At 31.9% G+C, this 25,786-nt stretch overlaps 1 protein-coding gene and 1 long non-coding RNA gene across 2 annotated transcripts; both read right to left on the bottom strand.

Annotated features, from left to right (window-relative positions):
* Positions 1-3,165: 3,165 nt before the first annotated feature.
* Positions 3,166-5,495, bottom strand: LOC136276439 (uncharacterized). Its single transcript, XR_010714881.1, has 4 exons — positions 5,422-5,495; positions 3,676-3,707; positions 3,490-3,584; positions 3,166-3,381 (listed from the first exon to the last, which is right to left on the bottom strand). It is a non-coding gene; the product is annotated as an uncharacterized lncRNA (long non-coding RNA).
* Positions 5,496-5,895: 400 nt separating this feature from the next.
* LOC105348184 (uncharacterized) lies at positions 5,896-25,490 on the bottom strand. The gene is made up of 17 exons (XM_066087109.1): positions 25,390-25,490; positions 22,366-22,535; positions 18,078-18,403; positions 17,405-17,548; positions 13,991-14,147; positions 13,544-13,702; positions 12,977-13,113; positions 12,665-12,832; positions 12,251-12,294; positions 11,897-11,928; positions 10,439-10,539; positions 9,525-9,689; positions 8,996-9,042; positions 8,605-8,718; positions 8,112-8,237; positions 6,020-6,100; positions 5,896-5,924 (listed from the first exon to the last, which is right to left on the bottom strand). Exons 2-17 carry the CDS (start codon positions 22,480-22,482, stop codon positions 5,896-5,898), a joined length of 1,947 nt encoding a protein of 648 aa, XP_065943181.1. The 5' UTR covers positions 22,483-22,535; positions 25,390-25,490.
* Positions 25,491-25,786: the final 296 nt, after the last annotated feature.

Below are 25,786 nucleotides of genomic sequence, written 5' to 3'. Positions count from 1 at the left end.
TACAATCTTTCGATCCTTTCACCTCGAGGGTCCATTCACTCATCTTCGCTAGCCAAGGTTTTTCGGTCCACTTTGCTCCCCATAAACCCTTGGCGGATTTCATTACGAAAACTCGGTGACAAGCTCCGTTTTATGATTGGCTGCAGCTTCGAGTAGCTGATCAAGTCGCAGTGCTTGTAAATATAAACTTTAAAAGAAAACACATGTGTGATCTTTGGTAAAACATTCGGCGCTTTTAACAAGTTGAGACACAAGTTCTCGAGTACAGTGCCTCCCCAACGATGGTCTAACCAGATCGCTTTAAAAACCTATATATTTTACTGGGATTGACCATAGTTCTACAAACTTGTCAAGGCTCGCGTGATAGCATGGGAAGTAAACATGGCGAATGTAGAAGTTGCCTATCCCGTTAGTATATACACGTACGTTCCCGCTTATGGTTATTGCTTTTAAAGGTTCAGTGAGCTCTGTTTTATTTAATTTCTTTGCTCCGCAATATTCATGACAACGATACCTGATTTTATGGCATGAAAGCTTTCATATAAATCGGCGACTTTTTCACTCCGGTACAGGTCCTTACAAAACACTATGAATAAAACATTTCGTGCTTTTCCTAGGTTATAACTTAATTCGTATTTAATAGCATCGTTAATTATATGTTCCGATATTCGGTAGTCAACATTTTTTCAACTTGTATTAATGCCGTAGTGTGTATATAACCTGTTGTTAAATTCGATTAAAATGTAAATATGCAATGGGCGCAACTCAAGTTGCTCGCTAGATAGCGCCACCACATCACCGAGTTTTCGTAATGAAATCCGACAAGGGTTTATGGGGAGCAAAGTGGACCAAAAACCCTTGGCTAGCGAAGATGCCATTCACTAGTTGGGACCATTTTTAATCCTGTTTGATCAAAAGTTATGATAAGTTCATGTGGAATGTTATTTTCTCTCACACATTTTGAAATGTTATCAAGAAAATCTCCTTTTATTTTTTCAAAATCATCCGGCAGTTTGCGAGCGGTTTTTGTACCTTTTCTTTTGACGAGATTCATTCTTCTCATTAACGAACGGGCGTAATCACGGTTTATATCCATGTGTCCACCGTTTTCTTTCAAAAGCGCCCGGTTCTCAGCGCCGACTATTCCTTGGGCAGCGGCAACAACGATTGTTGTGTTGACTACACCTCCGGACGTACGGAAATTTTTAATGAACTCTTCATCGTCAATTTTTTCGCCTAACATAAGCGGACGGCCACGCAGGGTTTTAATTTCAGCCAAAATTCTTTGTTCTAAATTAGTTTTACCTTTTTTCGATAATCATTTCTCATATTACGAATTGTAGTTTCTGAAACTTGTTTACCAATTTCCTTCCTCGGCCAATTTTGCATATTTCGCCCGTAGTTCAGGTGTGTAAGAGCCATATTCTCCCCGTTTACCTTTGCAGGGTCTTGACGGCGATGATTTTGGAGAATCAGCCAAGCTTTCTATTGCATTATTGGCTGCAGTTAGAGCAATCGCTTCCTTTTCGGTTGAAGCTCGACTCGGCGAAGGAAGTCCAGGGGATGAAGGTTCAGTTATTTTAGAACTTTTTACCCACTTCAACAAAGACATGTTTGCACATCAGGAATGATCTATAGAATGACCGGGAATTCGATTCAAGTGTAGTAAATTAAATCGTTAGAACTACTCAGCTCACTACTGAATTTTGCCGTAGGTAAGAGACACTCAAATCGGAATTTATAATTCCACGCGCTCGGTTTATACGATACCTGCATACAGAGTTATCGTTCGTTATGTACGTATAAGACCGTGATAAATCATTTTGACATCTTTTAATAGATTACGATATGACGAAATTAAATCCCAACGAAATTTTATTTGGTTTAAAAACAACGAAATTTTAACCCAACGAATATATGTGCTTCTACAGTATATATAAGAGTATTTGTTTTGAAAGATATAGTCTCATAACTGCAGCGACGTGTGCATACAATTTTTACTCAATTTTCAAGGTATCACAACGGTAATCGGCCAATCACAATGAACTTAGTCAATTGTAGTTCCATATATACTTCAGAATTATTTTTTTCCTTGACTGCATTTTTACATTTTCCTTTACTCAGTTTTAAAATTTTTTGTACCACTGAGTAGGATATTTCATGTATTTTGTTAGGTGATGATCTTTTTTCACAGGGACTACTTCTTTCAGGGCACATGCAGCAGCTTCCTGGGGAGTGTGCAGTCTGTTAACATGCAAATGGAAAACACGTGGTTTTGAGGGAAGACCTGTTTGAAGCTAGATATTTTGAGAAAATGCAGTATCGCTTGCCCTTTTTATGGTGTTAGCTGATGAGATAGGTAACAAATAACATTTCCTCCGAATATTTTGTCATGAGGAATGCAAACTGATTTTAAAGAATTTTTCCCCCTCTATAGTGCTATATAGTGAAAACAATTACCGGTGTGATACCTGTAAGCACACACCGCTGCAGTTATAAAACTATATTTTCCAAAATAATTCACTACTTAATGAATCCTATTTATTTAAGCAGTATGATCGTTCATTCTTATAAACCGTTTAATCGATAAATAATAATACATTTAACCAGCGTAATTGATAAGACCTTGGGAATATGGATCACATTTGTAGACAAGGCAAGAAGTTAAAAAAGATGTAAATATAAGATATATATATATATATATATATATATATATATATATATATATATATATATATATATATATATATATATATATGTAAAAGAGTATTTTTTTTTAAAGATATAGTCTCATCTCATAACTGCAGCGATGTGTGCATACAATTTTTACTCAATTTGTAAGCACACACCGCTGCAGTTATAAAACTATATTTTCCAAAAAATGATAATTCACTACTTAATGAATCCTATTTAAGCAGTATGATCGTTCATTCGAATAAACCGTTTAATCGATAACCAAAAATACATTTAACCAGCGTAATTGAAAAGACCTTGAGAAAATGGATCTTATAAAACCGACAATAACTGACAATGGATGATAGTTTAATCGCTTAAACTCACTTGTTACATGATTATCAAAAAAATCTAGTATAAAAACATAAGGAATGATTAAAGGTCTGAAAGAACTAGATTTTCATGCAACTACATGAGTCTGTCCAAGTTTTAGTAATTATCATAAATGTGTATGCTTACGATATCGTTTTTGCTACATCCAGACAAACATCGTATTCGGTGTATTCAGGTGCAAAATTTCTGGTTTTACTCCCAACGGACACTGTTATTTGGTATATATCTGATGAGACGTCTTTCAAAGGTGTCGAAAAAGTTATAATGCGACTACTGGTGTCTGTGTCATTGAATGATCCTACATATGGCGAAGAACTGTTGAAGAAAAATAAGGAAATAGACATTCAGTACAATAGCGTAAATTGCTGCAAAAATGTTTTACAAAATAGAACAAATGGCAAAAATGGAAAGATCAAAAGATACCTTGATGAGATGTAAATTTGAAAATTACAAATCGTTTGCTCAAAGTCACATGCTATGACAGATCCTACATCAGGAGTGGGCGGTACAAAATATGGCTGCATAAAAACAGATAATGCTAATACGTTGGTCTAAAAACATATATAATACCATTTAAAAATTCCTCTACAAATAATAAAATAAACTTACAAGATGTTGAACATTCTTAAACAATGTGTTTTCTGAAAATAAAGCAGAATATTACAAATTCATGTTAAAATCCTTTATAATTTTAAGATGAATTGGAAAAAAAAAATAAGAACTGGGGCCCGTTTCACAAGGATTTCCTTAGATGTTTCCTAAGAAAGAACTTAAGATATGCCTAAGTTATAACTTACGAAGTTCCTAAGATTTGTCATAGCTGTTTCAAAAACTTTCTAAGCGTAATGATGTTGGCTAAATCTTATCTTAAGATACATTGAAAGCCACTTTTAAATCATTTTGTTAATTCCTAACTTATATTGATCACGTAAATTCTTTTCTATATGGCATGGGTGTAAACTTTCTAAGTAAACGTAAAATCTCATTCCCTTATTCACCTAGAAACAAATTAGAAAAAAAAAGTTAAAACGTGTATTAAATAGAGTGCAAATAGTGTAGTTCCTATGTGCATGTACTGAAATTTTGTATAATATTTTACCTTCACATGCATACATGAGAAAATAAAAATCATGTAATATACCCGTATATTCTCTGAAAGCAGTATTTTTTGAATATGAGAGATCGCAGCCTGAGTATCATTCTTGTTTTTTGCTACATATAATTCCTGACAACATGAATCATTTGAAAACATTGGTTTCTGTTATTCTTTATAAATGATCGAGTGCGTTTTTTTTTGTCTAGTTGGTCCATTATGAATAGTCCGTGTTAACATATACAGATATGCTTAATCCTAAATTAAAAATACTCGTCGAGAAAGCCAAATATGTTGACTTTACTATATCTTACGGTAAATTACAAAATGGATTACAATACTCGCATACAGTAACAAGTAAAATGGAGATATGTGGAACTTTTAAACTAAGTTTAATGTAACGCGTGTTTTCTTGTAATGGTTGATAAAAGAATGTATTTTTTTTTTACAAAAGGAAACATTACAAATAAATGCATCTTGGCTGATAGAGGAGGCGAGGATAAAAGGCAACAATTTCTTAATGAAACATCATTCCCATGGATGATTTAGCTTCGACATACCCACTAGCCCACTTGACGGCCACTCCTACCCCTCCCAACAAAACTGAAATAGACAACCCCTCACCCCCAACGCAAAGAAAACTCCTAAAAATTAGTTTTGTTAAAGAAACGCCTATTTGGTGGAGGTATAGGACAAATCATCCAGTCATTCTGTAGTTGAGTTTTCTTTAGTATTTATTCCTGTTTTTATCAAACTACTTAAGATATCAGTATTTATCGGGCATGGCTTATTTCATTATCATCAGTGCACCAGCTATAACAATGCCCGCTATCCATCTGCACGTGCGACCAGATAATCTACAAAATGTTAAAATTAAAAGTCTACACTAAAGAAATTAATTGAAGAAATATATGTATATTTTGATAGTTCTAAAGTTTTCAATTAAGAAATAAAGTAAACTAGTCATTATTGTTCGTTTTTCTTGTATTTTTGTTCAACTTTACTTTGCATGTATTTCGTTTCATTGTAAAATAAACAGTCGCAATGTTAAGTTTGTTCCTAAGACATCGATTTACCTGTCTTAAAGTTAAGACATAACTTACGAATTTCATAAGATAAGACTGGAATACTGAAAAGGATAAGTAATGAACTTAGGGAAAGGTTTTTTCCTATGATACAACTTAGTCCTAAGTATGCTTTGTGTAACGGGCCCCTGATTATAAAGTGTTTACTTGTTTTACAGAAACCATCGTCCTGCATACCTAAAGCACAGACACATTTATTCTGAACACAAACAGTACTCGACGTTTTCTCACATCCTTCAGGACAAGGTGCTAAAAAAATAATTTTTCTAATGTTTACAATATATCATTTCAAATAAGTAATTCTTATCAAATTAGAAAAAAAAATTGTAAAATGATTTTTTTTCCAATTATTTTGCTAATATTTGTATTCTTCTATAACGACGCATAAACAAAACAGTTGTTGATCGACAATGTTTGAAACTTTGCGATTGTACCAGGTATCATGTTTATCTCCCATCACCCGTAATACATGAAAAAAATGACAACAACAAACTGTCAACCTTCTCAAAACGAACGAGCAAAGAAAAAAAAAAGATTTGTGGCTTTTTATTTTATATAAAAATATAATAAATGTCAATGTATTTTGATTTGTACAAATAGAATTCAAAGCATGAGCATATGGAATTGAAAAACATATAAATATTATCTCCGCTATGGAAGTGACCTACCTCTGAGCTGTTCTAAAATGTAAAAAGAATGGATATCAGTTAAATGTTTGTTATAAAGAAAGAGATTATAAATCATTTCAATGAATTAATTTACAAAATAAGCAAACCTGGCAGACATTCAAAGATATTCCCGTTCTGATGACAAATTTCATGATCATTGCATACATTTGGACGGCAAAGGTCTACATCTGTAAAATATGATATTTTATTCATAGGTTAATAATATCTTTTATTATACTTTCATGTTAAATACTGAAATCTGATTGGTTAAGACACAGTTGATAATCCGTTCTATTACCCTCAGCGTTAGCAACACACTTAGCAACAGGTAACACAACGAATTGTTACATGCGCGTAAATTATGCGCGTACGGTTTGGCGTAGAATTCAGGTCATTTCTATATAAAAGCAGTAAAGAATTATCTAATATTAAGACATTCAGTATGATAAAATAAATAGTGTCTGTTTGGGAGGATAACAGTTGAAATTGACACCCCACGAAAACCATTGGCAACCTCCGCTTCGCGTCGGTTCATTAGCAAATAAAAATATATCGACTTAATAAATCTAACAATTCAAAAATAATAATGAATAGGAGAGTGGGGACGGACTAAACATTAACTTCAAATACATAAACGTGAATCCTTTCAACTCACCTAAGAAATTAACTAAAGAACAAAAAAAAACTAAATCCTGGGTTTTATGACAGTAAAGTTGAGGTTATTCTACACAAGTTTTGAAACATAACCGTTTAACAGACTTTCATAACCCTAATTTGCAATTTGAAGTGAAGGTTTTCAAATATTAGTTTTCCATTTTTAAAGGTTTCAAGCTTCACTGAGCCTTTCCCGATGATCAGTCAAAATCAAAATGTGATACAGAAAAGACAATAAAAGTTCCATTTCAAGATGATTTCTTGTCTTTGCTATTTTTGTAATAAAAACAATTATAAAGTTCAAAGTGTTTGTCAACTTACATGTGTTTGAAACCTCGTATATTTGTTCTTACAACACAGAACTGTGGTCTCTATATATCGAGTTGCCACTCAAAGCGTGGGTGACCATAAGTATTACCTTCATAAAGCATTATACACGTATTTTTTAAAAAAATGTAAGTTCAAAATATTCAGTTCACATCGAAACAATGTCCTTCCAAAGTTTGTCATAACATTCTTTAGAAAGATTAAAATTAATTAAAAGTTCTTTGTCCTTGTTCTAATTTTTTTGAGGTATCAACATTTTTTGGTCGTGCTCAAGTTGTAGCCATGAAACTAATGTAATGTAGTTTGTCATTCATTTCAATTTCATTTCTAACAAAAACTCAAATCTATTTTTCCTTTTTTGGGGGAAAGGAGCAAATTATCAAGTATTGATTTATAAAAAGACCCTAGAAATTTGATTGATTTCTGATGAAAATTAGATCAGGCAAAATTTAAATTAACATTTCTAAGTACCTATTTTTAGTACAATATCTTAAATAACATTTTTGAATAAGTTTTCCCCTTTTTTCACAAATGAGATAATTTTATTACTATGCCCTGAAAATTGATGAATCACACCAGAAATAATTATTTTGCCTTTCAAAAACAGTTATATTTTACAGGAAATATTTATATTGCCCTCTCTAAATTGTAATATCACTCTGGCTTGCAATAATTCTGCAAATTAATTATGTCCGGTTCGAAATTCAGCTAAGCAAACATAAACAGTTTCTCGAAAATAAAAATTTCAGGACAGCGTCTGATATTCAGAAGAACTTACTTTAAATGTCTATTTTGAAAAATTATCTACTTATTGAAAGCATCGATCGATATTTTACAAAACATTGATTTGTTAGATATGAAGATGCATTAATAATTAAAATACACTGGTGAATGAGGTAAATATGTTCGAAAACGGATTTTGATTTTTTGAAAATGTTATATAACATATAACATGCCTTCGGCATCGGGCGACATAAAACTCCAAGGCTTTCCTGTCACCTCGGGGCAAATATTCTGGTATGTCGCCCTCAAAGCCATGTAATATTCGTATAATGTATGATACCAGTACAAAATATGGTAGAATGCTAACGATTTCAAAGAAACATTTTCAGCTTTAATTACAGATGAGTTTTGTCCATTTATTTTTTATACATGTATTTTTTGGTTGACTTAAGATATCCATTTTAAATACTTTCAAAATAAATATCAAATACTTACCAATATCACATTTGTAGCCTACTTTGCCATATGGACACTGACCACACATGAAGTGTGGGGGAACAGGTATATCCACGCATGTAGTGTTAAAGCAAGGACTCTCTTTTTGAGCGCAGGCTTGATTTCCTGAAATTAAATACAGAAACAAATAACAATCAAAGCAAGAAAATTAAACATGTTTTTCTTGCCTTCAAATTTTTCAATCAAATGTTTCATTGACAAAAACAAAAAAAAAACAAAAAGAAAAGAAGAAGCCACAATTAACATCATGATAGAAGTCTATAAAATAATATTCTTTCATGTCACATCAAAGTTCAAAACCGTATGTCATATTGCCAAAATTTATTTATATATGTTATGTGATCGTTTTGTCAGCAACAAAAATCTCGAAGATTGTTTGGTCTTACATTATACCGATTTTAAAATAAATTGCAATTCAAAAACTTGAACTTTGTAAAATGTTGTTTGTTTTTCAAAAGGAATTGCTACCTACCGTTTTCACAAAACTGACCAGTGAAAGGTTCTACACAGTGACACTGGAAGCCAGAATTATCAGCAGATGGCGAGCACAATCCTCCATGTCGACATGGTAGTGAAGCACAGGGATCTAATTACCACGGTTAAATGAACGTTTTAGTAACATCCTTATAGTCGTTTTTAGAACATAGTTTTTATCATATAGGAAAATGAAACTGGAGGTCTAGAAATATGACGTCGGCAAGCTGTTCAGTATAAGATACTCGGGTTTTCTAAATACAGTTAGATTTATTTGAACTAACACTTAGTGTCTTTTAGAAAGGAGAATATTCTCACATTTTCTCACATTGTTGCTTGCAATAGTATACACGATACTTTTATTTTAATCAATGTTTTGAATATCATACCTGGTCTTTGGACAGACAAGTAAAGACACCGCGTAGTCCATGCAATACTGCAGTGAAATTCAAAATTATATCACATATAATTGTAGCCAACAGAGCTGCTCAACCTACAGTAAAAGACACTTGAACACAAGACTTAGAAATTCTTTTCAATTGCATTCGAAGTGTCTTTTCTTCGTCTTCTATTTTTTTTTAGTAAAAATATATATTGAATGACATAGCAAAATCAAAGTCAACGCTTAAAAAATATAACATCTTAGCAAACTGCAGTTAAATAAATCCTGTCCCGTCGTTCTTAATTAAAATATATCCGATATATTTAAAAGCAGTGTTATTCAAATTTATATAGAGAATATATAAACAACTTCGGATTTTTTTTTAATTTTCCATAATTAGTCTGATAAGAAGTGTTTGATCTTATTCATCAGTAAATACAAACTAGAAAAAAAAAATAGTAAGGTTTTATTTTGATTGAAAGACAGATTTACAGAAAAGTATACAAAGGTTCATATAATATTAATCAAATGTTTACTTATCCGATGCGTTCAGGCAAATTTGACGAGGACCAGGTAAAAGTGCTAAGAATTCCACCTGTGCTACCGTCGTTGGTGAAGATCCGTTGATCACAGTATGGCTATATTCTATCGTGACATTCTCTTCACTCTCTGACGTACTGACAATTTCGTTGACAGTATGCCTAAATTGAGTAAATGTTGATTTGAAGGCATTAAGGGACAACAATATGTGTAATTCCAGATTAAAATGGGAACCAATGAACATTTAACACACAGCTAAGTCAAAAATACATAATTTTGATACACTTTAATGTTTAAAGCAACGACATCGTATAGGATCACGCAGTTAGATTTACAAAGCTAAGAAATAAAAAAGGAGAAAATTCAGCAAAACTGTAATTTTGTTTCTACATCTGAGATTGTGGTACTTTATTATTAATATACTGATGCAAAGCGTTAAATGTAAGATTTCTCATCATTGTAAGGTTGCTTTTTAATAAAACAGAAAACGGAAGACCAATGATATACGGAAAAGTAACCCTTTAATTTATAGACGTTATAAGTGTAAGGTTAAAGCAAAAAGTATTAGGGCATTTTTGTTATATAATTTCCGTTTAATTTTAAATAGAAAACATAACAATAAACTCTTAAATAGTGTGATCTAAAAACCTAAATGTTCCCATTGGTGTTATATACATATCCTCTGAGAACTCATACAGAAGTATTTCTTATAAACGAATTTTAACTTTGAAATGATTAATCGATCAATCTATTTAAATTACTAACTATTGAACAATGAAAAAATGACAATAACAAACCGCCAACCATCTCAAAAATGTCAAAATGTATAATCAATTGAGTTTTTTGCCTAACTGATAGTAAATTGAAAAAGTAATATAAATTTAAAGCTAGCAAGTAATTGTTTCCTTACCTAGAGTTGGTGGTCGCGGCATACACGGGGAATCTGCAATACGCATGAAGTGGACATACTATATCTGTAGGCTCTGGAAATGATGCGTAATAAGGCTTCCCCTGAATGCAAAAGTACGTGTTTTCGATGCAAAGTAATCTAAAACATATACATGAGCGAAGTTTACTCCTGAAAATCCCACTAGTAATGATTTACCATTTCTTTCAGTATGAATGCTACTTGCCAGTATTTTCTTGATTTTCCTGATTTTTATTTGCTAAAAAAAATGTAACGATTCTGATTTTCTACTTTTAACTCCTAATATTACTAGATCACTTAGTTTCTATAGGCGCTATTTAAGGAAAGTGGTTAAAATGTCACGAGCTTCTTTTAAAGTGTTGTTTAAACCAAATTTAAGAAGGGATCTTCTAATAAATTGATATCAATAGACTACCTATATCATAGATATATGATAAAATGGGTAAGATAGAATGGGCAGTTGCTTTAAACGTTTGTCTTGTGATTGTTTATTGTTAGTTTTTACGATCTTTTTGCCTCATTTTAATTTATCAATCGAATAATTCAGCAATCAAATCAAATTCAAATAGTTTTGCGTTTGGATATGTAAGTTTTGAAGAAAATTACACATCAAAAGACATGTTAAGATAAACAAAACATTAATTTGTATTAGTCCTATAAGACCGAATTGCCCTTAAGAGTTAGCATACGCAAAGGTGAGTACAGGTCGAGATTTTTTTTTTAAAACGAAGGTAGAGTATGACGTGCTTCTGTTAGATTAGATTATTAGTACATTATTAGTTAGAACTCCTCTTTAGACCCTATTCTATACAAAATAGACGATTCTAAAAGAGGTTTTTAGAATAAACGAAATTACATTGTAATATGCCTTCCATATGTTTTTTTAGTGTGAGTTTCATTTCAATAGAAACAAATATAAATTTTATTGAATTGATTCCACGTAGCTGAGCAGTTTATCATGTTTAAATTAGCCGTGTAATAAGTGGCACTTTGTTAGACAGCTATAGCTTACTGTTATGACGGGGTGCAGGACAAGGGGCTTTATTGAAAAAGAACAGAAAATATATAATACGTTTCTTTACACAGTCAATTATTTGTATATTTAAAAGATGTAATTTGTAAAATTTTTAAGATAATAAGATTTTAAAACCAAAGGAACATTTTTTTTTTCAAATTAGCAAAACACAAAAAGGCGCCATTAGAAATAATTAACAAAAAATTCCAAAGCGATGTTCTTTCATTAACATGTAAGAATATCACCGTAATATAACATATATACATGTAGATTTCGATATAATTTGAAACACTCAGTTAATGTGCACGTGGTTGATTTTTAAACTGAAAAGCATGTGGATTATCAGTAAGTAACTTATGTATAAGCGGGAAATTGCAATCATTGTCTTATGAATTGAAAAGTTACAGTGTTAAAACAACTCTCACCTGTATTTTGTTATTTGGTCTGAAAATAGTTTCTGTAAAAAGTATATGAAAAGAAACATTATAATAACTTTAATTCTATATTTAGTTCTGTATGAAAACAACTTTTATCAAAAGAGCCAATGAAACATATAGATTGAAATTTGTTTTAAAATAATGTATTTAATAAAAGAATCTAAACGAGAGTTTCAAGATTTCTTGAACAGTAATGTTCATGAAAGTTTGATGTTAATATTTCAATTTCAATCCTGGTGTGTGTGTGTGTGTGTGTGTGTGTGTGTGTGTGTTAGAGAGAGAAAGAGAGAGAGAGAGAGAGAGAGAGAGAGAGAGAGAGAGAGAGAGAGAGAGCGCTCTTACCCTTTACTTCAATTCTAAAGCAATGAAGTTCAACTGTGCTTACACTGTTAAAAAAAAGTTGCAATAATCGTGCTTCTCCAACCTATAAATCCAATTTCAAATCACTTTGTCCTTTAAATTGAATTTGTTTAAACCATTTAACAACCAGCCCTTATACTAAAACACGCAAAATAGGTATTGTTTTATAATTTATAACTGCTTATCAGACTTGGAATTGTATGCCGAAAAAAATATGTTATATAATATGATATAATATTATCAACTATACTAGTATATAAGACAAAAATATAACCATTTAGATCTAATAGTGTATAAAGAATAAAAGATATAGCCATAGGATTACTAAGGTTTCAAAGGTTGATTTTGATTTTCCCCTGACGGTTTATTGTTCCACAACCTATTAAAAGTAAGTACCCTGCGCTGTCCTCAGCATTAGCACACACAATGTGATGTCCTTTATCTTCATTGACAGGAGACCAGCTCATGGAGATATAGGCCACCTTCTGATCCCAAGGAGCTACATGCCTTGTCTGGTTCACAGATTTACCATCTCTCCTCAAAAAGTTGAATTTTGTGATTGTTCTACATAATAAAATGTATATACATTGTATTTTATTCTCTATTTCAGTGTTTATGATCGCCTACCTTCCAAACATATCTAAGCGAAAACTGAAGACATTATAAATTGTAAATGCTGGCGCTGAGATACAAAGTTTAAGTTCATACCTAGTATTTAAAGTTGGTTTGGCATAAACGTTTACATGAAACGCCCCTCCAACATAAATTGTATACTTTTGGTTGTTGGGTGGGGTTGGTGTTACAAATTCTGGAGGATGAGTATCACCCGTCACGTTGAAATACATCTACATGAAGTATTAAAAAATCAGCATTGATGTTTTAACATTTTGCAAACCCATAATATTAGAGATATCTAAGGTACCTCATCAAAATAAAGGTAATATATATATATAAGAGCTCTTGTTGTATGATTTGTTTTGCATTTTTAAATCACAGAAGTAGCCCATGTGACAATTTACACTCCGTTTTATCCGCAGTGTCCTGCATCGTTCATCGTTTGAAATGCAACGTTTTTTGTTGGCTTTTTTGACCACGTATTCATAGATTCTTAATCAATCTTTACAGTTTACTAAATACGGAGTTTTGAGTATACCATTTATAACATTATTGAAACAACTTTGACAAAAGACCAATTTTGACAAGACAACATAATAGCCGTTGTATATCACTTTTACTTTTAATTTATAAAATTAAGATGTATATTATTTTACTAACCAAAACAGACACTCTCCCAAAAAGCGTGTTATAAGCAAAATGAGTTGTACTACCCACGATGGTGTCCGTGGTCCCATAGTCTTTCACTGTGACAGGTATGCCAAAACTGTCGCCAATTTGGAACACTGAATTTATGACCCTGATGGTCAATTTGCATGTCTATAAAAATGCATTTACATTTAAATTTTCTTTATAACCTTAAAATGATTTTTTAAAAAGTTTTATATCAAGGGTCAGCATTCTATAGCTAATTTCAATTGAATATAGTTCATTTTTTTCCAATGTGGATAAAAACATGTAAAGCTCAATATTAGGAACAAAAATTTGATTAAGAAACTCGGAAAAACACGATATCTTGCGTCAAACATTAAACTTAACCCCCCCCCCCCAAAAAAAAAAACCTCATTGTTTGTCGTGATGATTAAGGAATTTAGTTTAATAACTTACGTTTTTATTTATACTCAGTGCATTTGCCTTCTTCAGGTTGGTTAAAAAACTGCCGAAACCTTCGGCCTCAAGATATGCTGATATTGCACATTGAATTTGGTCGCCATCGTTGTCAATAATCGGAATATGAAGAAAATAGTCTTTCCCCATTTCCAAGCTACAAATGTACAAATAATACCTTTCCAATGCTCCTAATATTTATTTAACTTTATTCACGAACACAACCTTTCGATTTGGTTAGGATTTTACAATAAGTTTTGCAGTTTACAATAAAGACGATATAAACCCATTAAATAAAATACATTTTCCTTTAACACCTAAGTGCTTTCTTGCAAGTGATGGAAGACGTCAAATTTATTTACTTTATACAGCAGTAGATGGATGCAGAACTCAACTAAAAGAAAGATAGTGTAAAATATTGTTTATCTGTAGCTAAATTTTTATATGATACAAATATATATTTAACAAATAAGAAAAAACCCACAATTCATAAAAAATTTACCCCACGAATTCAAATGACTTCACAGTATTTAGCCTATCTTATTCTAAAGTATTGTACAATTCCATTCGGCTGTTTTTTGCAAAACGTGATGGACAAGCTCAGAGTTAAGAAAGACGAAGAATACTAAAAACTGAGTACACATAATAGGTCTCCAAACTTTGTTTGAGAGACTTAATTATGACCCTTACAAGTGGTGTATTTTGTCGCACTTAAGTGCAACTGGAGTAGGCCTAATGCATCACATATTTTACGCTCATTCCATATCTCTATACTGGACATATACTGTCCTGATATTTAAAATTTATAACGGTGTTTGTAGACATGCCTTATGTTGATGAGCTTATTTTATAATGTAGTAAATGTGCATTGCCTTGCAATTAATTATTGCAGAAACTTGTATTAATGATGTGCATGCACCAAAACATGATTTATCCAATTTGAGTCATCATATTTGAAGCAATGTTATGACGTCCCGGTGCTAAAATACAGCTGGAAAACGATATTATTTTGATCATCGCAAAAATACTTTGACAAGGAGTATTTCTTAAAATCTATGTTACATTTATTGACAACGATGTTAAACAATATATTTGATGCATGTTTGTGACGTCATTTGTACCTTATAATTTAATTCTGGTTGTAACGCGCTTTCTCATTGGCTAAAAAAAATATTTTATATCGTATACAGATGTTGCCTACGTCATAGTAAGACTAACGTCAAAAACGTATCAATACGCCTGACGTTACGTTTGAATTTTGTACAATTTTACGTAATTTTAAAGGTCAACTGACCGTTTTTATTTACAATGAAGAGTAAAAAAATTAAATTATAAACAATGAATTCAATATTTATTAGTTTTATACGATATAAAATAGTTTGAAACAGTTTACGCTTTTTTATAAACCGCTTCGCGGTTTATAAAGCGTAAACTGCCCCAAACCATTTTACATCGTATAAAACAAAGAAATATTGAATTAATTCCTTAAGTAATTATGTGACGGGCGAATCCTAATATTGCAAATGATCTATATAAATTGCACCGGCGCAGGTGATTAATGACATTAAATTATTTTTAAAAAAATCCGTTGATATGTCATGTACTTTTATATTTTGTTTATGGAAGATATTGTTGAAAAATTACACAAAATCATAAAAAAACCCAGATTTTTACTATTCAAAAGCGATTTACAAAAAATGTGTGTAAATCCGTAGGTTTCCCAAGCACGATTTACATTTGTACTTATATTCTCTACCAATTTTACGTAAAAATATTCTAAAATTGTGTTGATCTTTCACCTGCGCCAAGCTGGTTTTACATACATTAAAATTTCTCCATTCAGTTGTTTACACGTAACAGGGAGAGTCTCAAAACCACTAGTTTATTAATAGTCTTTTACTTAAAACGAAGCTTTAAACTGCCGATTATTTGATACTGGTTTTTAATATTAATGAATTCTGTATGTCTAGCATTAACGACAGCATCTATGCAAAGGAAACATGCGGTTTTATACTGGTTTGATATAATTTACTTTTAACGTTAAGATACATTCCCTGAAAACTATCGACAGGAATGCAGATCATGACGTCAAAGTTAATTAAGACGTCATATCGTATAAAGTACAGACAAGTGACTTTATAAATACACATCGCTGTAAAATCAATCGGGAAGCCTTTTTAAACATACCCGCGTTTTGCATTGATTGTATATTGGGTAACTTTGTGGTAGCCCCTCCTTATGAATCATACCGAGATCAGAAGCGCAAATATAAAGTTATATATTTACATTACACATAGTTTTTGCTTGTGAGTGTGTTTAAGCTACGGCAGTTATAACACTGTAATGCACACAGGGTACTCAAAGGTTGAAATGACGAGTTTTATTATGACGTCACAAACGTTGAACGCTGTAAACTCCAACGTCACAAGCGAAAATCAAAGTTCACGCTTTTGGCTGCTACTGTGGCTCTTCCATTAATTTTAACTTACCGTAAAGATAAGATAGGAATTGTAAGGTAGAAATCACATTTGCACACAAGGCAAGAAGTTAAAAAAAATGTAAATATCAGCATTAAATCATGATATTTTGAAGTATACAGTCTCATAACTGCAGCAATGTGTTTCAGTTCTATAGGAATACACACAGGGTACTCAAAGGTGAAATAATGAGTTTTATTATGACATCATAAACGTTGAACGCCGTAAACTGCAACGTCACAAGCGAAAATCAAAGTTCACGCTTGTGGCTGTTGTCGTAGCTTTTCCATTAATATGAACTTGTTATAAATTTTAAGGTATAAATCGCATTTGCAGACAAGGCAAGAAGAATAAAAAATAAGATACTGTCTCATAACTGCAGCGGTGTGTGCATACAAATTGAGTAACGCGCGTTAGTGTGTTATGAAAATTTGTATGTACACATCGCTGCAGTTTTGAAACTGTATCTTTCAAAAAATCATGATTCAATGCTATATCCAATATATTAGTTAACTCATATTTATCAAGGATCAAGTAAATTAAGGTACCTCACTACACCTAGACTTGTACTTTTAAAGACACTACGTCACAAGATGGCGATGTAAATGTTTTGTTAAACTGTTTATATCGTTTAATTGGGTTGTATAGCGTCGTAGCTTAGTAGTTAAAGTATTGGGCTTCTGAACCGCAGATCATGAGATCGAATCCGCGTGGAGCTTTTGCTCATATTTACTGAATTGTATTTTCGAAAATGTAATTTTCCATCCAAAATTGCACATTTGTTTTGCCTATTTGACTTAAATAATTTCTTATCCATGATGATATTTACCATAATAAAGTAATTGTCTGCTGATTTGAGAAAATATCTCAAGGTGAAGTGAGCCACCTTAATTATTATCCAATTTGGTCTACCGTTTTTCTTTAACCTTTATTTTACCTGTAGTAAGGTTTAACCAAAACTACTGGACTGTTGTTTGGTGTATTTGTATCTCTCCGAATATTTGAATCCACTTTAACTTGCAAAAACATCGTACTCATATAAGGAACCTTTGTCATAGCAACATCAGGCTCACTCTGAAAGCTTTAAAACATATAATTATAGAATATAGTAATCCTGGATATACTTTTGATTTCATGTTTCTAAAATAATTGTTATGTGTTGTGGCGATGTAATTTTAAACACAATAAATTATTTGAGGGACAAATTGATATTATTTAAAACACTGCATTACAATGTCAAAATATCTGAAACGTAATACACATGTGTACAGTCCTAAGTTATATATATATATATATAGAGAGAGAGAGAGAGAGAGAGAGAGAGAGAGAGAGAGAGAGAGAGAGAATATATATATATTCTCTATTATATTAATTATGTCATATTTATTAATAGAATTTATATACTTGTGCTGGTATTAGGCTCTATGACAAAATGCACCTGATCAAAGACTTATAGCAATTGATCACGTGCTAATTAGAGTCAGTAACAGCACCTTTTGAAATAAATTAAGTATAAAGTCTTTATATTTTTTTCTCGAAATACCCAAGACATCATCGTCATGATAATTAAAACCCACGTAAGCAACAGATAGACAGGGGGATGTACTTACGTTACGTCAAACTTGTTAGAGTCCGTTGTTGCTAGATTTACATCCAGTGTTATCTTCGAGCTCTCCATTTCCCACTGCTCGTGACTGTTGACCATCAACACCACATCCCTCACGTTATTGTTTACTTCCATTGTGATATTTGTCGGTTTGACGTTCGCAGTTACAACTTCAGGTTCAAAACCATATGAACCAAATGCCTCAGGGTTACCATAATCTTGTATGTACATCTTTCTCCGAGCTGTGACGTCATGACCCTCATCGCTCTCTGTACAGTTGTAACACGGCCCTTTGTGTAATTTCCATCCATTTAAGAAATATATTTTGACCTAATAATTAAATCAGTAAAAATCTTATTTGAAATAACATTATTGTATAATGAGTTTTTCTTCTGAATATAAAATAGTTTATTAGGAGAAAAAGAATTGACACCAAATGTTATGAGAGCATGAAAAGGACATGATTATATTTTACTAATTGCAAGGGGAAAATATCACTAACTTGTTTTAAGCAAATTCTACTACAGTTATTGCCGAGATCAAAGAGATGCGGCGGACATTATTCTCCAATATACCACGAACGTCATCAGTAAATTTTCAGAATAGAAATACCTATTTGTCTCGTACTCACCATGAAAGTACAACTTCAAACCATAAAAAGTTGTAAAACTATGTCAATTTCTCATGTTAGTTCCAGTCAAAACGATGTGTATTGCCTCAAATGTTATCTTTAAGAGATCAATGCAGCTGTTCCTAGCACCTCCCTAGCACATTTTCACTGCGTGTTTTTACATAAAATATATAACGTGTAGTAATAATAATCGTATTAACTTGCCCTTAAAATATTAGGAACATGATTCAAAGATATTTTGTAAATAAGTTAAGAGTATTAAAAATCCAAATAAAAATTCTGTCGTCTGCATGTGATTCCTTTGATCGATACACGCAGTACACATGTAAACATTACTAACAAAACCATGGGGTTACACGGAACAGCCGTCAAAATGACCTAGATCGTCTCTCTATAGGAGAAACGATCTGTAGAAATACTGGGCTGTTAGTAGAATAGAAATAAATTTCTTGTTATCGTGAATGTTGCAGGATAACCTCCTTGGTCTCGAAATGTTGTTTGGAATATAAAAGCCTCGGCTTTTATATTTCAAAACAACATTTCTCGACCTCGGAGGTTATTCTGCAACATTCACGAAAACTCGTACTTTATTTCTCAAATATATCAACAGATTAAGATAAAAATAGTGCTATTAAGATCTTTTCTTATAATACTGTTTTTACAAGAATTTCGAAAAACAGAAAACCTACCCCCCCCCCTATCCCCCCCCCCAAAAAAAAACAAAAACCCAAACAAACAAAAACAAAACAAAAACACTATACAATTAGTCATTGTTTTAAGCCGTCCAACCCCATTTATATTAGTTTATAATTCCATATTATTTGTTTGCAAATCAAAAGGAAAGCTCCGGATTTCAAATCATAAGTTTTTGAAATATTTAAAACATTTGAAGACAAAACAGAAGATTCAAAATATAAATATGAAATATGAATTCTCATAACTGCAACGGTGTGTGCAGTCAAATTTTTTTAACGCGCGTTAGTCATTTATTGAGTACACCAAGGTTATCGTTACCAAGGTTATCGTTCAGAAAATAATAAGGTAATGATTCAAAGAAAATTCCCTTTCATACAAATATTAAGATTGGTGTTTGAAAGAGTTATCATCAGGAAATAATATATAGAAAGTCATCATATTTTCAGCTACATCATAAATATAGATTGAGAAATAAAGTACGAGTTTTCGTGAATGTTGCAGAATAACCTCCGAGGTCGAGAAATGTTGTTTTGAAATATAAAAGCCGAGGCGATAGCCGAGGCTTTTATATTTCAAACAACATTTCGAGACCGAGGAGGTTATCCTGCAACATTCACGATAACAAGAACTTTATTTCTATTCTACTAACAGCCCAGTATTTCTACAAATCGTTTCTCCAGACGGCTGTTCCGTGTAACCCCGACGGTTTTGTTAGTAATGTTTACATGTGTATCGATAAAAGGAATCACATGCAGACGACAGAATTTTTCTTTGGGTTTTTAATACTCTTCACTTATTTATAAAATATCTTTGAATCATGTTCCTAATATTTTAAGGGCAATTTAATACGATTATTACTACTACACGTGATATATTTTATGTAAAAACACGCAGTGAAAATGTGGTAGGGAGGTCCTAGGAACAGCCGCATTGATCTCTTAAAAATAAACATTTGAGGCAATACACATCGTTTTGACTGGAACTAACACGTGAAATTTACATGGTTTTAAAAAATTTTACGGTTTAAAGTTATACTTTCATGATCAGTGTGATACAAATAGGTATTTCTGATCTGATAATTTACTGATGACGTTCGTGGTATATTGGAGAATAATGTCCGCGGCATCTCTTTGATCTCGGCAATAACTGTAGTAGAATTGAATATAATAATGAACTAAGAACAGAGTCATGATGTACCTTGCATATAAACTTGTAATCAAAGACAATTGATCTCTGTATATAACTTTTTGAGTACAAATAAGGATAATCTTTCCCCTTGGACTGTACTGTCACACTTTCATTGGTTAAACATGGCACGTGACTGCCGGAAATATTTTTATTTTTCATCTGATGAGAATTTATATTCGGTAATATTGCCGATGCTTTGCCTACTTATCTCGATATTTCACAAGATTTAGTACAAAAACACGTTCCGTAAGTTCTTAAACTATTTGGAGAAGTTGCCCTTTAAAATTACTTAGTTGTCCTTTGAACTGACTTCACATTGTTGTGTCTGCAGCAAAAAGATTTACTTAAACATCTTGGGAGGAAAAGGGTGAAAACGTTTAAAATTCAATTGCAACAAAACGTTTTAAGTGAACAAGAGTGCAGCAAAGATTTTCAAAGACAATTTGAAAGATGGGAATGAGAATTTTGAAGAGTTCGGCTGTGTTGAATTGGACGGAATTTAAGGCTACTTATGGCTTCTTGTGAATGTCTCACTTGATGTTTCTGTGAAAAACAAAATATTTATGAGGTTTGTTACTGTTGACGCTTTGAATTATAATTTAGTGAAATTGAGACATACCGTATATCCGGTAATTTTCGCGATAATACAATTTTCGCTTTTAAGCGATCTCTTTTAATTCGCAAAATGTTGAATATGCAAAAATTATATTTTGTGTTATTTTCTATAAGAAACTTTCTAAATCGCATAAAATGACTGAGATAAATAAGAAAAGCTACACATTTTCCCCATTTTTGCAAATTTTCAAGATTGCAATTGGAATTCCCAACTTTAAAGTTGATTATTTCAACTTTTATCTTGGAATTTCCAACTTTTTTGTTTGAAAGTGTTTCTTGTAAATATAACAGTATACATTATATGACAGGCAAACTGGGCATAAACTTATTGTTGTAAATGTCTAGAAATGACTAAAAGTTTCCATATAACTATATAAGATTAAAACGTTTAAATACTTCAGTATCACAGATCAAATATCGAAATAACTTTGAATCAATTACATGAATATAAACACAACAGTATACATTATTGGATGTATACTGTTAATTTAATGTATTGCATGAATATAAACAAAACAGTATGCATTATATTACAAGCACTCTGTGCATAAACTTATAGTTATACCTGTCTTAACTAGAAGTTTTCATATAAATATTTAAGATTAAAACGTTTCAATGTATACAGTATCAGATATCAATTATCGAACTAATTTTGAACCAAATACATGTTATTTTAAAATGTAAAACTAGAGGGTGTTGTCAGGATTAGAAAGAAGCACATTAAGAGACAATTAAGATCAAAACAAAGCCTTGGAATTTGTATCTACAGGGCGTTAATAATTATCACTTATTAAAGGAAACTCGCCTGAAATTAAAAAAAAATTATCGTAATAACAACAGATGATTAAAGTTGGAAATTCCAACTTTAAAGTTCAAATTTTGAAGAAGAAAACAATGTCAATGTGGCACTAATACACTTCCGTAATTTCCAGATTTTTTATTCAAAATAAGCTAAAATATCGAGTCTTATTGAGAAATTTGAGTAAAAAAATACAATTTATTTACATTCAAGAGATAATCCACTCTAAAACTTATTTAATCAAATATTATCTAATCATACAACTTGAAACACAAAGTTATAAAATTGCTTTTTCGTTTGTTGTTCTAATATCATCATTAGAAATGAAACACACATATAAAAGATAAAAAAAAATTAATTGACCTTGACATGTCCAGGTTTGTCAGATGGTAGTGTGTAGTAGCTCATACACCCTCCATATATTCCCAAGGACTCTTTCAAGAGGTAGAATGTCGCAAAAATGAAAAGTATGTTTTTCATTTTGATGGCGACAATGACAAAATTTCGTCGTTTTTTTCTTTATCAAAACCTTGCTGAAAAAGTATTTAAAATATACTGAAACGATAAAACAAATTTTCATATTTAATTTCCAATGTGTTTTAAAGAGGGATAATTTGCTTGACGAAATTTTCACACACAGCTTTCTAAACTTGCAATAATGCACGAAGCTGGTGAAATTTCATTGCACAGTAGTAAATTGGAAACGTATTGATGTTATTCAATTGATTTTCTATTCGTATTAAGACCATATGTAAGACAGATATCTAGAATTGCCAATATACCACATTAGAATAATGTAAACATTATTAAAAAAAGACACATAATTAAAACTCAGCTGCAGAACTGTAGCTCCAAGGGAAGTAGTTAATAAGTATGTAATGTTTATTAAAAACGCAAGGCCAAAACCTTAAAAATTAACGTGTTGTTTTAGTCGCAGAAGTTTATTTCTATTTAAAATCTAATTAATATCTGTGGAATCTGACCACGTCCATTTATTTAAATGGAGTATGGAACTTATAAGCAGTACAAATTTATGAACCAACATTAAAAAAGTTCATGGGAATGTGAACTTAGTTCGGTAACTTCAACATTATAATATTATATGCTGAAACGTTGTCGTTATATGCTGATACTATAATACATGCTGATACTTCTTTATTATATGACGATCCTTCACAATGCGGTGATTCTAAAAATAAGGAAGCATCGGAATCGAAATACGCTAAAACTAATAGCACGTGGATGTAAAAGTTTCAAACAATGGGGTGTTTCTCGGAGATTGATAAGTATTTTGCCTTTTAAAAAGGTCATTTTAAATTTGAATTATGCTCTTCAGACCATCGGCGCTCCCTATCACGTCTTAAAAATCAGGGAGTACGAAAGGTCTCTCCGGGGGTTTTCGATAAGAAAAAAAATGCATCCTGAACGCGATCTTTTGGCGCTTGGTCACAGTGGACCGCTAAAAATATTAACAACACCTAAAGAAGGACTTCTGTCAATCAGGCTAGATTTAATTCACTTGGATTGATGGGGTTTCCCTGGAGTTCTACGTCTAGGAGTTGGCAATTGAACACGTACTGGTTTTTAAAAATTTTAAAAACATTCAACTTATGACATAAAAGGTACTTATAAAATCGATTTGGAAGACGTCTAAACATGAACGAGTAATAATCAGGGGACTCGGGGGTCGCTTAGCACAGAGAGATTTCGGATGGGCGCAGGTTCCAACATATATATGACAAAGCTGACATGCCACCTCCTTCTCCGGTCTCACTTGAGAGGCACAAGATTAAGTTTTGGGAATAAAGATTTACATTAACATTGTTTTTATTTATCCGGGTTTGAAAATGTTCATTTATTGATTAGCTAGGCAATTAACGAAAATGAACTGTTGAGTAGCTTGATCTGAGTCCTATACTTTCTTCGTCGTAATATTACCGATTTTTTCCGTATCATGTTGCTTATAGCAAATTTTAGAGCCATCAAATACTAAAGTACCACCATGAATATCAACATGTAATATTAATGAAACAGCATAAAATGAAGAAGTTTTAGTATGTAATGACAAAATATCCTGATGTAATGAAGGTGTATAAGCATTTACTTTTAAATATCAGCATGTGATTATAAAGTATCAGCATGTAATGAAGTATCATTATATAATGTTGAAGCAACTGCATACATGTATACTGTTGAAATACATGTATCATATTATAATGTTAAACTATCAGCATAAAGTATTGAAGTATTAGCATCTATACTACTATATTAAAATAATAGACTTGAATGTTTTAGCTTTAATACCGATAAATCGGAAGAGTACTGTCTTTTGTTTTATATATTTTAAACATCATCGGTACTTGAAGATTACCAATTTGTTTTTATTTTTTCTCAACCAAGCTTCGTTAATTAATAATCAACGAAAATTCCTCCAAAAATTCCGGAAATCATATGAATTTTTTGGATTTTACAATCTTGCGCATGCGCATTACATTCACATTAAACCAGGGGAGGCTCTTTATTTTATGTTTCCACAATATCACATTTACATGGATAAACTTGGAAACGATAAAACAAATGCATGTTAATTTTCATTGGAATTTTTTTCTGTTCATCAAAGAAAATACGGGAGATAACTCTTACACAGTGCATTTACTATAAAAAATCCCGAGAGTTTCGAATGTCAACATGGGATGTAAAAACGTTGTTGAAATATGTTGAATTTTGCAATTATAGAATTAAACTTTTCGAAGAAAGGTATTTACATGTTCTGAACAATTTGACTGTTATTTGCAATGCAACTTTATTAATTTTCTCCAGAGACATAAATAAAATGTTATCTATGTCTCTGTTTTCTCCAAAATCGTTTTGGAGCGATTCTGCAATTTTCTGCTACATTACGGGTATATAGGAGGCATTTTAACTGTGGGTTTGGCCTTCCCTGAGACACATTTAGATTATTCCAACTCAGCCGAGTGTAGTGAAATTAATAGCATTATTGTAGGCTTGAAGTTTGGTTATGCAAATGTCAACAATATACGGTGTTTCGATGTATCTATTTTGTAAATGCCCGATATCATATGCAATGTCAACCCGTGCGTGCACGGGTCAAAGTCTAGTACAATATTAAAGTCATAGCATATAAGAACGAAGAACCAGCAGTAATGGCTTTATTATATAACAAAGATCATCCTCATAAGGCAGTTAAGGAGTTCCTTAGCGTTTCGCCCCTTAAATTTTGATAAATTGATCAAGCCTAGTTGATCAAAATATGATTTGGGATATTTATTAATGTTTATCCTCAATTAATATAATTTAAACCCCAATCGTGATAAACTTTTTATAAGCTTTAAATGATATAGGAATAATAGGATAATTGAAAATTACCTGAACTGTTCGGTTGGTTGTTATCCTTCGTATCTGGTTGACTACAGGTCTGTGTCATATCTAATCCCTATATAGTAGTCCAAGGTAGAAATTAAAGAATGATCTTTTAACTGGAAGGGAGCATATTGAGAGTTCGATTTCCTGTCTCGGCTGTTGTAATCATGATAGGTCAATTTCTGTGCAGGTATATTTCATTTAGCTTTCAAATGTGTCGTAAATTAATTATCCGAACTTCTGTTTGTTTACATGAAAAATATTGAATCCAAAATGTAAATAGTATTAAACAATCAACGTAAAGACACAAATATAGAGTAAGATCAAACTTGATTTAATTGTTTTATATGAATCATAAATAAGGCTTCAAAGTCCGATATATAGGCATGCCAAAGTTCGGTGA

Source organism: Magallana gigas, chromosome 6 (genome assembly GCF_963853765.1).
Source record: "Magallana gigas chromosome 6, xbMagGiga1.1, whole genome shotgun sequence".
In the NCBI taxonomy this organism is placed as follows: Eukaryota; Metazoa; Mollusca; class Bivalvia; order Ostreida; family Ostreidae; genus Magallana; species Magallana gigas.
This window is presented reverse-complemented; position numbering and strand designations above follow the sequence as displayed.

Bases quoted from the DNA above. Each gene is read 5' to 3' on its own strand.
- LOC105348184 (XM_066087109.1), bottom strand. From the start codon at position 22,482: ATGAAAAACATACTTTTCATTTTTGCGACATTCTACCTCTTGAAAGAG. The intron at 10,540-11,896 runs GTGAGAGTTGTT...TTTTGCATTCAG, and splicing joins GACCAAATAACAAAATACAG to GGGAAGCCTTATTACGCATC. The intron at 8,238-8,604 runs GTAGGTAGCAAT...ATTTAATTTCAG, and splicing joins TGGTCAGTTTTGTGAAAACG to GAAATCAAGCCTGCGCTCAA.